Source organism: Schistocerca serialis, chromosome 4 (genome assembly GCF_023864345.2).
Source record: "Schistocerca serialis cubense isolate TAMUIC-IGC-003099 chromosome 4, iqSchSeri2.2, whole genome shotgun sequence".
In the NCBI taxonomy this organism is placed as follows: Eukaryota; Metazoa; Arthropoda; class Insecta; order Orthoptera; family Acrididae; genus Schistocerca; species Schistocerca serialis.
Window position 1 is genome coordinate 710,462,511 of NC_064641.1, and position 15,757 is coordinate 710,478,267.

General features: G+C 42.8%; 1 protein-coding gene and 1 non-coding gene across 2 annotated transcripts in view; both read right to left on the reverse strand.

Moving 5' to 3' along the window:
• Positions 1-15,757, reverse strand: part of LOC126474865 (rap guanine nucleotide exchange factor 4) — a 429,508-nt gene that overhangs the window by 170,225 nt on the left and 243,526 nt on the right. The window contains exon 4 of the mRNA XM_050102345.1: positions 1,033-1,264. Coding sequence (XP_049958302.1) covers positions 1,033-1,264 — 232 coding nt within the window. The remainder of the gene's footprint in view (positions 1-1,032; positions 1,265-15,757) is intronic.
• Positions 11,035-11,106, reverse strand: Trnac-gca (transfer RNA cysteine (anticodon GCA)). Its single transcript has one exon. It is a non-coding gene; the product is annotated as a tRNA-Cys (tRNA).

The window sequence follows — 15,757 nt, forward strand, 5'->3', positions numbered from 1 at the left end:
AATGTAAGGTCCACTGTTCAAAGTGCCGTCAATGCGAACAAGAGGTGACCGAGACGTTTAACCAATGACACCCAATACCATCACGCCGGGTGATACGCCAGTATGGCGATGACGTATACACGCTTCCAATGTGCGTTCACCGCGATGTCGCCAAACACGGATGCGACCATCATGATGCTGTAAACAGAACCTGGATTCATCCGAAAAAATGACGATTTGTCATTCGTGCACCCACGTTCGTCGTTGAGTACACCATCGCAGGCGCTCCTGTCTGTGATGCAGCGTCAAAGGAAACCGCAGGCATGGTATCCGAGCTGATAGTCCATGCTGCAGCAAACGTCGTCGAGCTATTCGTGCACATTGTTGTTGTCTTGGGACCGTCCCCGTCTGTTGACTCAGGGGTCGAGACGTGGCTGCACGATCCGTTACAGCCATAAGGGTAAGATGCCTGTCATCTCGACTGCTAGTGATACGAGGCCGTTGGGATCCAGCACGGCGTTCCGTATTACCCTCCTGAACCCACCGATTCCATATTCTGCTAACAGTCATTTGATCTCGACCAACGCGAGCAACAATGTCGCGATACCATAAACCGCTATCGCGATAGGCTACAATCCGACCTGTATCAAAGTCGTAAACGTGATGGTACGCATTTCTCCTCCTTACACGAGGCATCACAACAACGTTTCATCAGGCACGCCGGTCCACTGCTGTTTGTGTTTGAGAAATTGGTTGGGAACTTTCCTCATGTCAGCACGTTGTAGGGTTCGTCATTGGCGCCAACCTTGTGTGAATGCTCTGAAAAGCTAATCATTTGCATGTCACAGCATCTTCTTCCTGTTGGTTGAATTTCGCGTCAGTAGCACGTCATCTTCGTGATGTAGCAATTTTAATGGCCAGTAATGTATGTGTAGAAAAAAAATACAAAAAGATAGTTTTCCTAGGAGAGGGGAACCAAAGCTTTGGGAGTTTTGCAAAGGAAGGCAGGATCGCCTCAGTTGAGGGGACAGACGGGAGAGTGCTGGCACTGACCGTGCGCGACGACGCCCTCCTCGAGCAGCGCCTGCCACATGCCGACGGCCTGGGCGCGCGAGTGCACCTGCGGCGAGAGGCCGAGCAGCCAGTCGACCAGGTCGGAGCCGAGGGCGGCGCGCCGGGCCACTCGCCCGCCGCCCGCCTTGTGGTCTCGCAGCACGCCCGCGCCGCGCGCCAGCAGCAGCGTGCGCAGGGTCCAGCCCGCGCGAGACATGGTCGGCCCCGGCGACTGTCACACACACACATACAACCGTCTGACTACCAGGTTTTCAAAGACGTTAACGTACAGTTATTTTACTTAAAATCGTAGTCTGAAGAAACATTGTTGTTGCTGTCGTCTTCAGTTAGAAGTCTGGTTTGATGGCGTAACACTCGTTTCACAAGACTTTCCGCAAGCATGACGTCGTTTGGACGTTACACGCAATATCGACAACCGCATGAACGGCTATCGACTTTCGTTAGCGTTCGATACCGGTCTCTCACGAGACTTGATGCGCGATATCGGAAGACTTGATGCGCGATATCGGAGTTTCATGAAAACACTTCATTCTTTGAATGATTTATTATAATTATTACTATAACTGTCACGTAATGATTCATCGACGGATAATGCCATGCTAAAAGAATGTGCTCTCAGCTGTGAATTGTTATCGTCGATAATTTACAAATTAAACATGAAACATTATTGGATTATAATTTCGTGAATAGGATCATCAGGAGAATAATAGAAAAATTGTTGAACAATAAGTGCAACATTAAGTGGATTACAGAAATCGAGGAAGATATGGATGAGCTACAGATTACATTAGAAGAACTAAGAAACAAAAATGACAAAAATCAGGAAATTCAGAGACAAACAAACCAGACTGCAAACGAGAATCAACAAACACACAATAGGAAGGATGATTTCTGATGAAGAAAGAAGAATGAGATCCGAGAGAATGAAGAGGTACTGGGGCCGGCCGGAGTGGCCGAACGGTTCTAGGCGCTACAATCTGGAACCGCGCGACCGCTACGGTCGCAGGTTCGAATCCTGCCTCGGGCATGGATGTGTGTGATGTCCTTCGGTTAGTTACGTTTAAGTAGTTCTAAGTTCTAGGGGACTGATGACCTCAGAAGTTAAGTCGCATAGTGCTCAGAGCCATTTCAACCAGCCATTTGAAGAGGTACTGGGCTGATAGGAAACTGAAAAATTCTTTGTATAAAGTTGGCTAGAGTGGTCCAATGAAGGCCATACAATGTAAATAATAATAATAATAATAATTTCCTGTGTGCCGTTTCCAGGTAACGGCGCATCGAAAATTTCTCACAGGCACGTCAAAATTGTCATAAAATGTCACTTAACAACGCACATCAACGACATAAGCCATCAAGAGAGACTATGACAATCAAGACATGACACGAATATAACGTGAGTGGATAACATCGTGGATTGTAGAGTCGAAAGATGGCTGTTCGCATCTCGCCACATGCAAATATTTTTTTCGTGTGCGCATTTGTTAACACACTCTGTGACTTTCTTATGAATGTAATACAAGTATGTTCTGCAATATTCTTTGTTATTTACGTTCCCGCCGCGCGGGATTAGCCGAGCGGTCCGAGGCACTGCAGTCATGGACTGTGCGGCTGGTCCCGGCGGAGGTACGAGTCCTCCCTCGGGCATGGGTGTGTGTGTTTGTCCTTAGCATAATTTAGGTTAAGTGGGGTGTAAGCTTAGGGACTGATGACCTTAGCAGTTGAGTCCCATAGGGTTTCACACACATTTCAACATTTTACGTTCCGTCTGATCTGAGAACGAAGGATGAAATAAATATTTAGCCATTTTCGAATGGGTGGTTAGGAAGGACGGTTAAATTGCTATGACTGAAACGAGCAGCAATAAAAATTATATTCTTCCTTCTCACAAATACCGGACTTGTTATTTCTGAGTACGTGCCGACTTCCAAGTATGTGGTTAGGCTGGAGCCTAAGAGCACAGATGAAATTGCTGCGAGTGAAACGAGGAACATTCACTTTCATATTATTCCTTGCCACAAACATTCCGCTGTTTATTTAGAAATATGTCACGATTTCCCAGTCTGTGGTTAGACGGAGACCAAAGAATACAGCTTTAAATGCTGCGACTAAAAGGAGTTGCAAAGAAATTTGTATTCTTTCTTCTTACAGATATTTGCTCTTTATTCTTCAACATGTGGCGACTTTCATGTGCTGCGTTAGGCAGGAACCAGGAGGACAGCTTAAATTGCTGCAAGTCAATAGTGGAGCAATAACATTCATATCCTTCCTTGTTACAAATCCCTCAGCCGGTTACAAAGTCCTCGTCGGTATTGTGCGCGACGTCATAATGACGTCGCACATGCAGGAAGTGTTGTGAAACGAGTGTTACCCGGATTGATGCAGCTCTCCATGTTACTCTATTCTGTGCGAGCCTCACCATATCCCAATAACTATTTTAACATACATCCTTTTCAAACTGCTTACTGTATTCATCTCTTGGTCTCCCTCTACGATTTTACTCCACCATGCTTCCCTGCAGTACTAAACTGGTGAATTTACAGCAAAACTGAAATAGTCAATCTTAATTCAATTTTTTATTCGAGAATTGTTTATTTGTAACGTGAGACACAAAAGTGTAGAAGTAAAAATAAACGAAAACAATACAGATTTATCATATAGCTCTACAAAACTAAATTTACTCAACAAAAAGGCAAGTTAAAGAAAACCGCAAAACAAAAATGTATCAAACATCGGTTCAGTACTCCGTCGAACTTATATAAAAAACATGTTTCTTTTATTCATAAATAGTTTTTTCATTTATCAGTAATAACAGGAAACTCTATAATGAACGTACTATTCAGTACAAAATAACTATATTTACTTATTTTATGCCTGTGCATACAAAATGTACTTGCATCAAAAGTAATTGCTCTGGTTACATACACTATGTGACCAAAAGTTTCAGGACACCCCCCTCCCCCCCCCCCCCAAAAAAAACGTATCTCATATTAGGTGCATTGTGCTGCCACCTGCTGCCAGGTACTCCATATCAGCGATCTGATTATCATTAGACATCGTAAGAGAGCGGAATGGGGCGCTCCGCGGAACTCATGGACATCGAACGTGGTCAGATGGCTGGGCGTCACTTGTTTCATACGTCTGTACACGAGATTTTCACACTTCTAAACACTCCTAGGTCCACTGTTTTCGATGTAGCAGTGAAGTGGAAACGTGAAGGGACACGTACAGCACAAGAGCGTACAGGCCGACCTCGTTTGTTGACTGACAAATTCCGCCGACAGTTGAAAAGGGTCGTATAGTGTAATAGACATATATCCAGAGCATCACACAGGAATTCCAAACTGCATCAGGATCAACTGCAAGTACTACGACAGGCGGGAGGTGATAAAACTTGGATTTCATGGTCGAGCGGCTTCTCATAAGCCACATATCACATTGGTAAATGCCAAACGACGCCTCTCTTGGTGTAAGGAGCGTAAACATTGGACGATTGAACAGTGGAAATACGTTGTGTGGAGTGACGAATCACGGTACACAATGTGGCAATCCGATGGCAAGGTGCGGGTATGGCGAATGCCCGGTTAAAGTCATTTGCCAGCGTGTGCAGTGCCAACAGTAAAATACGAATTCGGAGGCGGTGGTGTTATGGTGTGGTCGTGTTTTTCATCGAGGGGGCTTGCTCCCACTGTTGTTTAGCGTGTCACTATCACAGCACAGGCCTACACTGATGTTTTGAGCACCTTCTTGTTTCCCACTGTTGAAGAGCAATTCGGGGATGGTGACTGCATCTTTCAACACGATCGAGCACCTTTTCATAATGCACGGCCTGTGGCGGAGTGGTGACACGACCATAACATCCCTGTAATGGACTGGCCTGCACAGAGTCCTGACCTGAATCCTATAGAACACCTTTGTGATGTTTTGGAACGCCTACTTCGTGCCAGGCCTCACCGACCGACATTGATACCTCTCCTCAGTGCAGCGCTCCGTGAAGAATGGGCTGTCATTCCCCAAGAAACCTTGCAGCACCTGATTGAACGTATGTCTGCGAGAGTGGTAGCTGTGATGAAGGCTAATGGTAGGCCAACATCATACTGAACTCCAGCATTATCGATGGAGGGCGCCAAGGAACTTTTAAGTCATTTTCAGTCAGGTGTCAGGATACTTTTGATCACACAGTGTACAAGAGCAGTAGTTAACCGATCAACTAATTTTTATTACTTCATAAAATGCAATTTTTATTCTGTGAGGATATAAAGTACACAACGGACTGACACTGAGTGATGTGCGGTTCAAATTAAGTTGAAAACAAACACCCAACCGAACAAAGAAAAAAACAAAGGGAAGTTGTCGGGCCCCATTTTCTCTGTTAGACATTCATTTATGTTTCTTTACCTACGAATATTACTGGTAATCCTAACATTCATTACGTCATTAATGTATGTACCAAAACTACAGAACTATAGTTTGGTAGAGTGCAACTCTATCTGTACGTCAATACATGTATGTAATTCGTTGATACAATACAGTATATCCGGGAAGGTGGGACAGCAGTAGGCATTGCACACCTTGCGATCGGGTTGCATAGTTGCAGGGGCGAATTAATTCGATACAACGGGAAGACGAGGGTTAAAAATTAATCTGGACGACAGCACGACTTGTGGGTGCAATCCGTTGTTATAAAAATTTTGTGAACCATTTGCAGGTTTCACTTTACCAAACAAAACTGATACACAGAAATATCATGCAGCAAATTCAACTCGTTTTCTTATGAACACTAACGTCCTGATGATAATCACAGCCTTAAGAGAGAAACTGAAACAGTTTACAGAAAAACATCAAAACTCACCTCAGCACTCCCCACTGGATGCTTAAAATTCGTGGCAGATTCAAACTATGAGCCGGAGTGGCACCAGAACCTCAACATTTGCCTCATACAGGAAATGTTATAACAGAATTTTTTCCTTAGAGACGTTTGTCAAAAATTACTGAGCCCATACTTAATACACACAAATCACCTAGACGAAACAAATATCAGGAAAACTTAATAAAAAAACTTAGTGTATCGCATTTTCAATGGCGTTTTAATTTTGCTAACGTACATTTCGAAGTCACGAGTTCAGCTGTTGTTTTATATAGGTATCTTTTTCTTTTTCTCTATGCTTCAATATGTGAAGTGACCTAGCATTTCTGTATCTTGCTTAAATGCTGAAAATTAATCAAAGAATTGTGTAGAAATCGTATTACTTGAGAAAAGGAATTTTTTTGTTTCCTTCACCTAATTTACAAATCATTACAAATCATGAGTAAATTTTTGGATCCCGAGGACGAAACCAAGAAATTACAGGGCTGTTTCTGTCACAGCATTGCAACAATATTTTACTCACAGACTATTGGAAAATTTATTTAAAGGTGACTCAGATAATAAAGCTATTGTTGTGAGATTTAAACAGTCCCACTTAAAATGATTACACCATCAAAGTCAACGACGTCAGTAATAATTTGAAGTTTACGGCGATCTAAGCACTGTACGTAGTCAGGCACTGGAACAATTCAGACTAAATTGCTCCAAACTCACTGGGCAAAAAATTCAATTCAGCAGTGCGATGGAGGGAGCCTGCCCAGAATATCAGAAGTATTCCCTCAAAATGCATTCTTTAGCCTAATCTAATGACCCATATGCACTTGAAACCACCTAAAATTTGGACTCCTTTTATTTTGTGCGAGGTTTAAGATATCGAAATGAGTTTTTTTTTTTTTAATAACAGTAAGCTGAGGTGAACGTGATTTTGCTGTTTGGGTAATACTAATTTACTTCTGAATCAACGGAGATAGAGAAGTAATTTTTTTATGGAACAATGCTCGATCTTAGAGGCATTCGAAAGCTATTGAAAATGTGAAGAAAGTGGTACAACGCTTGTTAGTGTAGTCGTTGAAACTTTTCACATAAATATCAGAGATATTTGCTGAAAGTGGATGATAAGGTGGCCGGAATCAGCTATTACAGAGTAAACAGCGCCACGTCTGGCTTTAATGCTTGGCTCTGCAACTGCAAGTTTCTCGACTGTTTACTTGTTCCCATAACAAACATGAGTATGCACACCCATTTGAAGGAGATCTCGTAAGCCCTTTCCGATACACTAGAAGTTAGCACAGAGGTCTGATAACAACAAAGGTAGCTGACACTGTACCTCTGTCAAAGTAGGGCCAAAAAGAATTACGTGTTACGTTAGTAGCATAGTCCTGTATTCCTGATGTGTAAAAAGACGGAGTCTTGAAGTTTACACCACACTATCGGATTCAGACCACGTTGCCTTTTTAACTTCAGTATATTTCTGAGACACTTCTGTGAAAAAATTCTACTCCAACATTAACGAGAGCTGTATAGACTGAAGCTACAAAGAAACTCATATAGGGGTGCGTATTCAAATACAGAGATATGTAAACACGCAGAATACGGCGCTGCGGTCGGCAACGCCTACATAAGACAACAAGTGTCTGGCGTAGTTGTCAGATGAATTATTGCTGCTACAACGACACGTTATCAAGATTTAAGTGAGTTTAAAAGTGTAGTTATAATAGGCGCACGGATGGGGCACAGCACCTCCGAGGAGCGTTCAAGTGGGGATTTTCCCGTATGACTATTTCACAAGTGTTCCGTGAATATCAAGAATCCGGTAAAACATCAAATGTCCGACATCACTGCGGCCGGAAAAAGACCCTCCAAGAATGAGACCAATGATCACTTAAGAGAATCGTTCAACGTGACAAAAGTGCAACCCTTCCACAAATTGCTGCGGATTTCTATGTTGGGCCATCAAAAAATGTCAGCGTGCGATACATTCAACGAAATATCATCGATATGGGCTTTCGGAGCCGAAGGTCCACTCGTGTACCGTTGATAACCACACGACGCAAAAGCTTTACGCCTCACCAGGGTCCTTCAGCACCGACATTGGACTGTTGATTGGAAACATGTTGTCTGGTCGGACGAACCTACATCTACATCTACATCTATACTCCGCGAGCCACCTTACGGTGTGTGGCGGAGGGTACTTATTGTACCACTATCTGATCCCCCCTTCCCTGTTCCATTCACGAATTGTGCGTGGGAAGAACGACTGCTTGTAAGTCTCCGTATTTGCTCTAATTTCTCGGATCTTTTCGTTGTGATCATTACGCGAGATATATGTGGGCGGTATTAATATGTTGCCCATCTCTTCCCGGAATGTGCTCTCTCGTAATTTCGATAATAAACCTCTCCGTATTGCGTAACGCCTTTCTTGAAGTGTCCGCCACTGGAGCTTGTTCAGCATCTCCGTAACGCTCTCGCGCTGACTAAATGTCCCCATGACGAATCGCGCTGCTTTTCGCTGGATCATGTCTATCTCTTCTATTAATCCAACCTGGTAAGGGTCCCATACTGATGAGCAATACTCAAGAATCGGACGAACAAGCGTTTTGTAAGCTACTTCTTTCGTCGATGAGTCACATTTTCTTAGAATTCTTCCTATGAATCTTAACCTGGCGCCTGCTTTTCCCACTATTTGTTTGATGTGATCATTCCACTTCAGATCGCTCCGGATAGTAACTCCTAAGTATTTTACGGTCGTTACCGCTTCCAATGATTTACCACCTATGGCATAATCGTACTGGAATGGATTTCTGCCCCTATGTATGCGCATTATATTACATTTATCTACGTTTAGGGAAAGCTGCCAGCTGTCGCACCATGCATTAATCCTCTGCAGGTCCTCCTGGAGTACGTACGAGTCTTCTGATGTTGCTACTTTCTTGTAGACAACCGCGTCATCTGCAAATAGCCTCACGGAGCTACCGATGTTGTCAAATAAGTCATTTATGTATATTGTAAACAATAAAGGTCCTATCACGCTTCCCTGCGGTACTCCCGAAATTACCTCTACATCTGCAGATTTTGAACCGTTAAGAATGACATGTTGTGTTCTTTCTTCTAGGAAATCCTGAATCCAATCACAAACCTGGTCCGATATTCCGTAAGCTCGTATTTTTTTCACTAAACGTAAGTGCGGAACCGTATCAAATGCCTTCCTGAAGTCCAGGAATACGGCATCAATCTGCTCGCCAGTGTCTACGGCACTGTGAAATTCTTGGGCAAATAGGGCGAGCTGAGTTTCACATGATCTCTGTTTGCGGAATCCATGTTGGTTATGATGAAGGAGATTTGTATTATCTAAGAACGTCATAATACGAGAACACAAAACATGTTCCATTATTCTACAACAGATTGACGTAAGCGAAATAGGCCTATAATTATTCGCATCTGATTTACGACCCTTCTTGAAAATGGGAACGACCTGCGCTTTCTTCCAGTCGCTAGGTACTTTACGTTCTTCCAGCGATCTACGATAAATTGCTGATAGAAAGGGGGCAAGTTCTTTAGCATAATCACTGTAGAATCTTAAGGGTATCTCGTCTGGTCCGGATGCTTTTCCGCTACTAAGTGATAGCAGTTGTTTTTCAATTCCGATATCGTTTATTTCAATATTTTCCATTTTGGCGTCCGTGCGACGGCTGAAGTCAGGGACCGTGTTACGATTTTCCGCAGTGAAACAGTTTCGGAACACTGAATTCAGTATTTCTGCCTTTCTTCGGTCGTCCTCTGTTTCGGTGCCATCGTGGTCAACGAGTGACTGAATAGGGGATTTAGATCCGCTTACCGATTTTACATATGACCAAAACTTTTTAGGGTTCTTGTTTAGATTGTTTGCCAATGTTTTATGTTCGAATTCGTTGAATGCTTCTCTCATTGCTCTCTTTACGCTCTTTTTCGCTTCGTTCAGCTTTTCCTTATCAGCTATGATTCGACTACTCTTAAACCTATGATGAAGCTTTCTTTGTTTCCGTAGTACCTTTCGTACATGATTGTTATACCACGGTGGATCTTTCCCCTCGCTTTGGACCTTAGTCGATACGAACTTATCTAAGGCGTACTGGACGATGTTCCTCAATTTTTTCCATTTTTGTTCCACATCCTCTTCCTCAGAAATGAACGTTTGATGGTGGTCACTCAGATATTCTGCGATTTGTGCCCTATCACTCTTGTTAAGCAAATATATTTTCCTTCCTTTCTTGGCATTTCTTATTACACTTGTAGTCATTGATGCAACCACTGACTTATGATCACTGATACCCTCTTCTACATTCACGGAGTCGAAAAGTTCCGGTCTATTTGTTGCTATGAGGCCTAAAACGTTAGCTTCACGAGTTGGTTCTCTAACTATCTGCTCGAAGTAATTCTCGGACAAGGCAGTCAGGATAATGTCACAAGAGTCTCTGTCCCTGGCTCCAGTTCTGATTGTGTGACTATCCCATTCTATACCTGGTAGATTGAAGTCTCCCCCTATTACAATAGTATGATCACGAAACTTCTTCACGACGTTCTGCAGGTTCTCTCTGAGGCGCTCAACTACTACGGTTGCTGATGCAGGTGATCTATAGAAGCATCCGACTATCATATCTGACCCACCTTTGATACTTATCTTAACCCAGATTATTTCACATTCGCATTCGCTAATAACTTCACTGGATATTATTGAATTCTTTACTGCTATAAATACTACTCCACCATTGGCGTTTATCCTATCCTTGCGGTATATATTCCATTCTGTGTCTAGGATTTCGTTACTGTTCACTTCCGGTTTTAACCAACTTTCCGTTCCTTATACTATATGCGCACTATTTCCTTCAATAAGAGATACTAATTCAGGAACCTTGCCCTGGATACTCCTGCAGTTTACCAATATTACGTTGACTTTTCCTGTTTTTGGTCTCTGAGGACGGACGTTCTTTATCAACGATGATAATGTCCTCTCTGGTAAGCCGTCAGGTATTTTATCGTTTCGCCCAAGGGGGGGTCCCTCTAACCTAAAAAACCCCCGTGTGCACGCCACACGTACTCTGCTACCCTAGTAGCTGCTTCCGGTGTGTAGAGCAAAATGAAGGGGGCACCCGGGATTGAACCGGGGACCTCTCGGTCTGCAGTCGAATGCTCTACGACTGAGCTATACCCCCTTTCACCTCGTTTCAGATTGTATCGAGCGGATGGATGTGTACGGGTATGGAGGCAACCTCATGAATCCATGGATCCTGCATGTCAGCAGTGACTGTTCAAGCTGGTGGAGGCTCTGTAACGGTGTGGGGCGTGTGCAGTTGGAGTGATATGGGACCCCTGACGTAAGCACGCTGTCTGATCACCTGCATTCATTCGTGTCCATTGCGCATTCCGACGAACTTGGGCAATTCCAGCAGGACAATGACACACCCCACACGTCCAGAATTGCTACAGAGAACTCCAGAAACACTGTTCTGAGTTTAAACACTTCCGGTAGCCACCAAAGTCCCCAGTCATGAACATTAGTGAGCATATTTGGGATGGCTTGCAACGTGATGTTCAGAAGAGATCTCCACCCCCTCCTACACCTACGGCTTTATGGGCAGCCCTGCAGGATTCATGGTGTCAGTTCCCTCTAGCACTACCTCAGATCTTAGTCAAGTCCACGCCATGTCGTGTTGCGGCATTTCTGCGTGCTCGTGGGGGCCCTACACGGTATTAGGCAAGTGTACCAGTCCATATATTCCATTTTAAAAATCATACTTGCTTCAATATCTCAGAAAGAAGGAAGGAAAGAAGAGTAGGTTTAAAGTCACGTCGATAATGAAGTTTTTAGTGATGGAGCACAAGCTCGGTTTTTCCAAAGATGGGGAAAGAAATCGTCCGTGCTCCTTCAAATGAACCATCCTGGCATTTGAGTGGAGCGATGTAGGGAAATCACAGAAAACCTGGATGGCTAAACACAGATGTGAACTACCGTCCTCTCGAATGCGAGCGCAGTGTGTTAGCTACTGTGCCACCTCGGTGGTCAATAACAGGGTTAATAACAGGGTTAATAACAGGAAAAGGGTATTACCCATACATCAGTGTTATGTGGACGTTTATCTGTTATCAGCCAAAACCTCGTTTCGATATTTGGAACAGTTCACAATATAAAAAGGGGTGTACGTACTGCTGAAATTGAAATGTTTCTACCACCAGCTGTTGAACAGTTTCAACATGTAGACGACATATTCCTGTATCTCAGACCACCTCTCTACAGGATATCTGCAATGTGAGGACATACAACACGGGGAAAGAAAAGTGGGTAAAATTATGATGGCAGAGAAGCTGCCAGAATTGTAACGTGCACGCTGCTCCGTTACCAGAAGATTGTGGATTATGGACTGGACATGGAGCAGACGGTATTTAGTTTCCTTGTTAAATATGCGTTTTTGTCATAGAAACTTTATTGATCGCTTCAACAGGACACACGTTAGACACACTCAAACTCATTCATGCTGATCAGCATAAACGCTATTTAAATCACATGTGCTGTTCACGTGACTGGTATGGGAATCAGCAAGTACAACAGGTCATAAAGCCAAGTGTATACAAAAATTATTTTTATTACTGAAATTTATATACATTTATGGTTACGTTTTGACATAATCATTGTAATGGCTGAGGCATTTGTCTTAGCTGTGGACAAGCTTTCCAATATCTTTTTCATAAAATGTTGTTCCAAATAACTGAAATGAGTTTTGACATTCCGTAACGATAAAGTACAGAGAACATCTTGAAACCTCTGCTAATTGTACAGATAAAGTACATGTGGTGGATATGGTTTTTCTCTTATCAGTTCATGTCGTTGAACAAGGTCGTCTGTACCGACAGTCCTTGACCCCTTCATCACGCACATCAATACGGCTATCTTAAAATTTCCAAGCCCATTTATGCACAACACTATCACTAAAAGTTTTTCCATGCTCCCAGTGCATTCTTCTACGAATTTCTGCTGCAATATTCATTTCTGCTCGCAAGAAACGAAAAACGCATCAGAATTCGCACTTGGCGGGATAATCAGTTGACGTCACCACGTTTACGTGACAGCAGCTCAGCACAGACTGACGCCGAACTCGGCAGTGTGTGTGTGTGTGTGTGTGTGTGTGTGTGTGTGTGTGTGTGTGTGTGTACGCAAACTGGAACATCAAGGCTCTACTAATATCACCACTGTCCTCCCACCACAAAATGCAAAAAATTGTAAAATACTGTTGACTTTTTAAGAAATTGTAGACTACAAGTATAATTACCCACTAATATAAACTTTTCTTGTGCTCATATACATTTGTTACAGTTATTATACGTACTAATGATAAAATATGTAGCTAGCAGGATGTATGTACATCTAATACCGACAACATTAAATAAAAGAAAAACATCCCAAATGACAGCGTATTTTTTTTCTTGTTCAATATACTGGCACCAGTGACGATGCGGCAAGCAGCTGTTTGTTATGAAGCGAAATAACTTTACAAATACGTACGTGACGATGGTTCCGATGGCTCTGAGCACTATGGGACTTAACTGCTGAGGTCATCAGTCCCCTAGAACTTAGAACTACTTAAACCTAACTAACCTAAGGACATCACACACATCCATGCCCGAGGCAGGATTCGAACCTGCGACCGTAGCGGTCGCCGGCTTCAGACTGTAGCGCCTAGAACCGCTCGGCCAGTCCGGCCGGCGTACGTGACACACACTGCTCATTCGGGACATTGTACCGCCAAGCATCTTGATTTCCGAGCACTGATTTCCTATGTCAGAGAACTCCGTGTATTCCGTCTGGATAATTCTGACCTCAACGATTTGGGGATCACTGGGCATGAATACCATAGCCACAAAGAGCAGAATACCAGACTTTGTGGAGGTGGTCTACTGCACACAAACATTTCTCTTGTTGTATACGAGACTATCATAGAGTGAATCCATGTAAAATCGTTGAACTTGCTTATTAGTGATTATGCTGAAGTGGTATTGCGTTATGAAACGGTCTAGCAATTTGTAATAATTCTGTATTCGTGTCTAATTCCTGCTAAACATATATCGCTTGATATATGAGGTGCAGTCATAAAATTATATTTATCACGCCATGTAATTAAGTTGTTGTTTGCTTTTCAGATACATGGCTGCAGACTTTGTACACATTTGACATCGCCGCGCCACAGTGCCATGGTACGTCGCTACAGAAGGCACATAAAACGGGCGGTTCACAGATGGAGTGTTCTGCGCTAGTTCGTTTGCTGCGTTTCAAAGGGAAACAACGCCTCAACAATCCGTGCTACGTTGGTGAAAGTGTGCGGCAACAAGGCACTATGATATGATGAAGTGATTAGGTGGCACGAACGCTCCAAGTGTGGTCAAACAAATGTAACTGATGATGAACGGAATGGCCGATAATCTCAAGATATGGAGACTATGGTGCTAGAATTCGGCGTATAACAATCAAAGCGAAAGAGAAAAAAGAGAAAATTAGTCTTGGATCAGTTTTTAGGGATCTGTACCTCCCCTTAATAGGGCAAGTAGGTTAGAAAATTTAAAAAGGAAAATGTATAGGTTAAAGTTAGATATAGTGGGAATTAGTGAAATTCGGTGGCAGGAGGAACAAGGATTCTGGTCAGGTGAATACAGAGTTATAAATACAAAATCAAACTACGGTATGCAGGAGTGGGTTTAGTAATGAATAAAAAAATGGGATCGTGGATAAGGTATTATGAACAGCATAGTGAACATATTCTTGTAGCCAAGACAGACACGAAGCCCATGCCTATCACGGTAGTACAAGTTTATGTGACAACTAGCTCCAAGTTGATGAAGAGATTGAAGAAATGTATGATGCAATAAAAGAAATTATTCAGATAGTTAAGGGAGACGAAAATTTAATAGTCATGGAAAGCGTTTGTTCGAAAAGGAAGAGAAGGAAAAGTAGTGGGTGAATATGGACTGGAGGTTAGTAATGGAGGAGGAAGCCACCTGATAGAATTTTGCACAGAACATAATCCAATCATAGCTAACACTTGGTATAAGAATCATGAAAGAAGGTTATATGCATGGAGGAAGCCTGGAGACACTGGAAGAATTCGGATAGATTATATAACTGTGAGACAGATTTAGGAACCAGGTTTTAAATTCTAAGACATTTCTGGGGGAAGATGTGGACTCTGACCACAATTTGTTGGTTATGAACTGTAGATTAAAACTGACGAGAATGCAGAAAAGTAGGCATTTAAGGATGTGGGACTTGAATAAACTAAAGTAACAAGAGGTTACAGAGAGCTTTAGAGAGAGTATTAGGGTACGATTGACAACAACAGGGGACAGAAATACAGTGGAAGAAGAATGTGTAGCTTTGAGAGATGGAATAGTGAAGGCAGCAGAGGATCTAGTAGGTAAAAAGACAATGGCTAGTAGAAATCCTTGGTTAATTTAATTGATGAAATGAGAAAATATAAAAACTCAGTAAATGAAGCAGGAAAAAAGGAATACAAACGTATCAAAAATGGGATCGATAGGAAGTGCAAAATGGCTAATCAGGAATGGCTTGAGGACAAATGCAAGGAAGCAGAAGCACGTATCACTAGGGGGTAAGATAGATAGTGCCTACAGGAAAATTAGAGAGACCTTTGGAGAAAAGAGAACCACTTGTATGAATATCAAGAGCTCAGATGGAAAACCAGTTCTAAGCAAAGAAGGAAAGCAGATAGGGGAAGGAGTATATAGAGGGTCCATACAAGAGCGATGTACTTGAGGGCAATTCTATGGAAATGGAAGAAGTCGTAGATGAAGATCAAA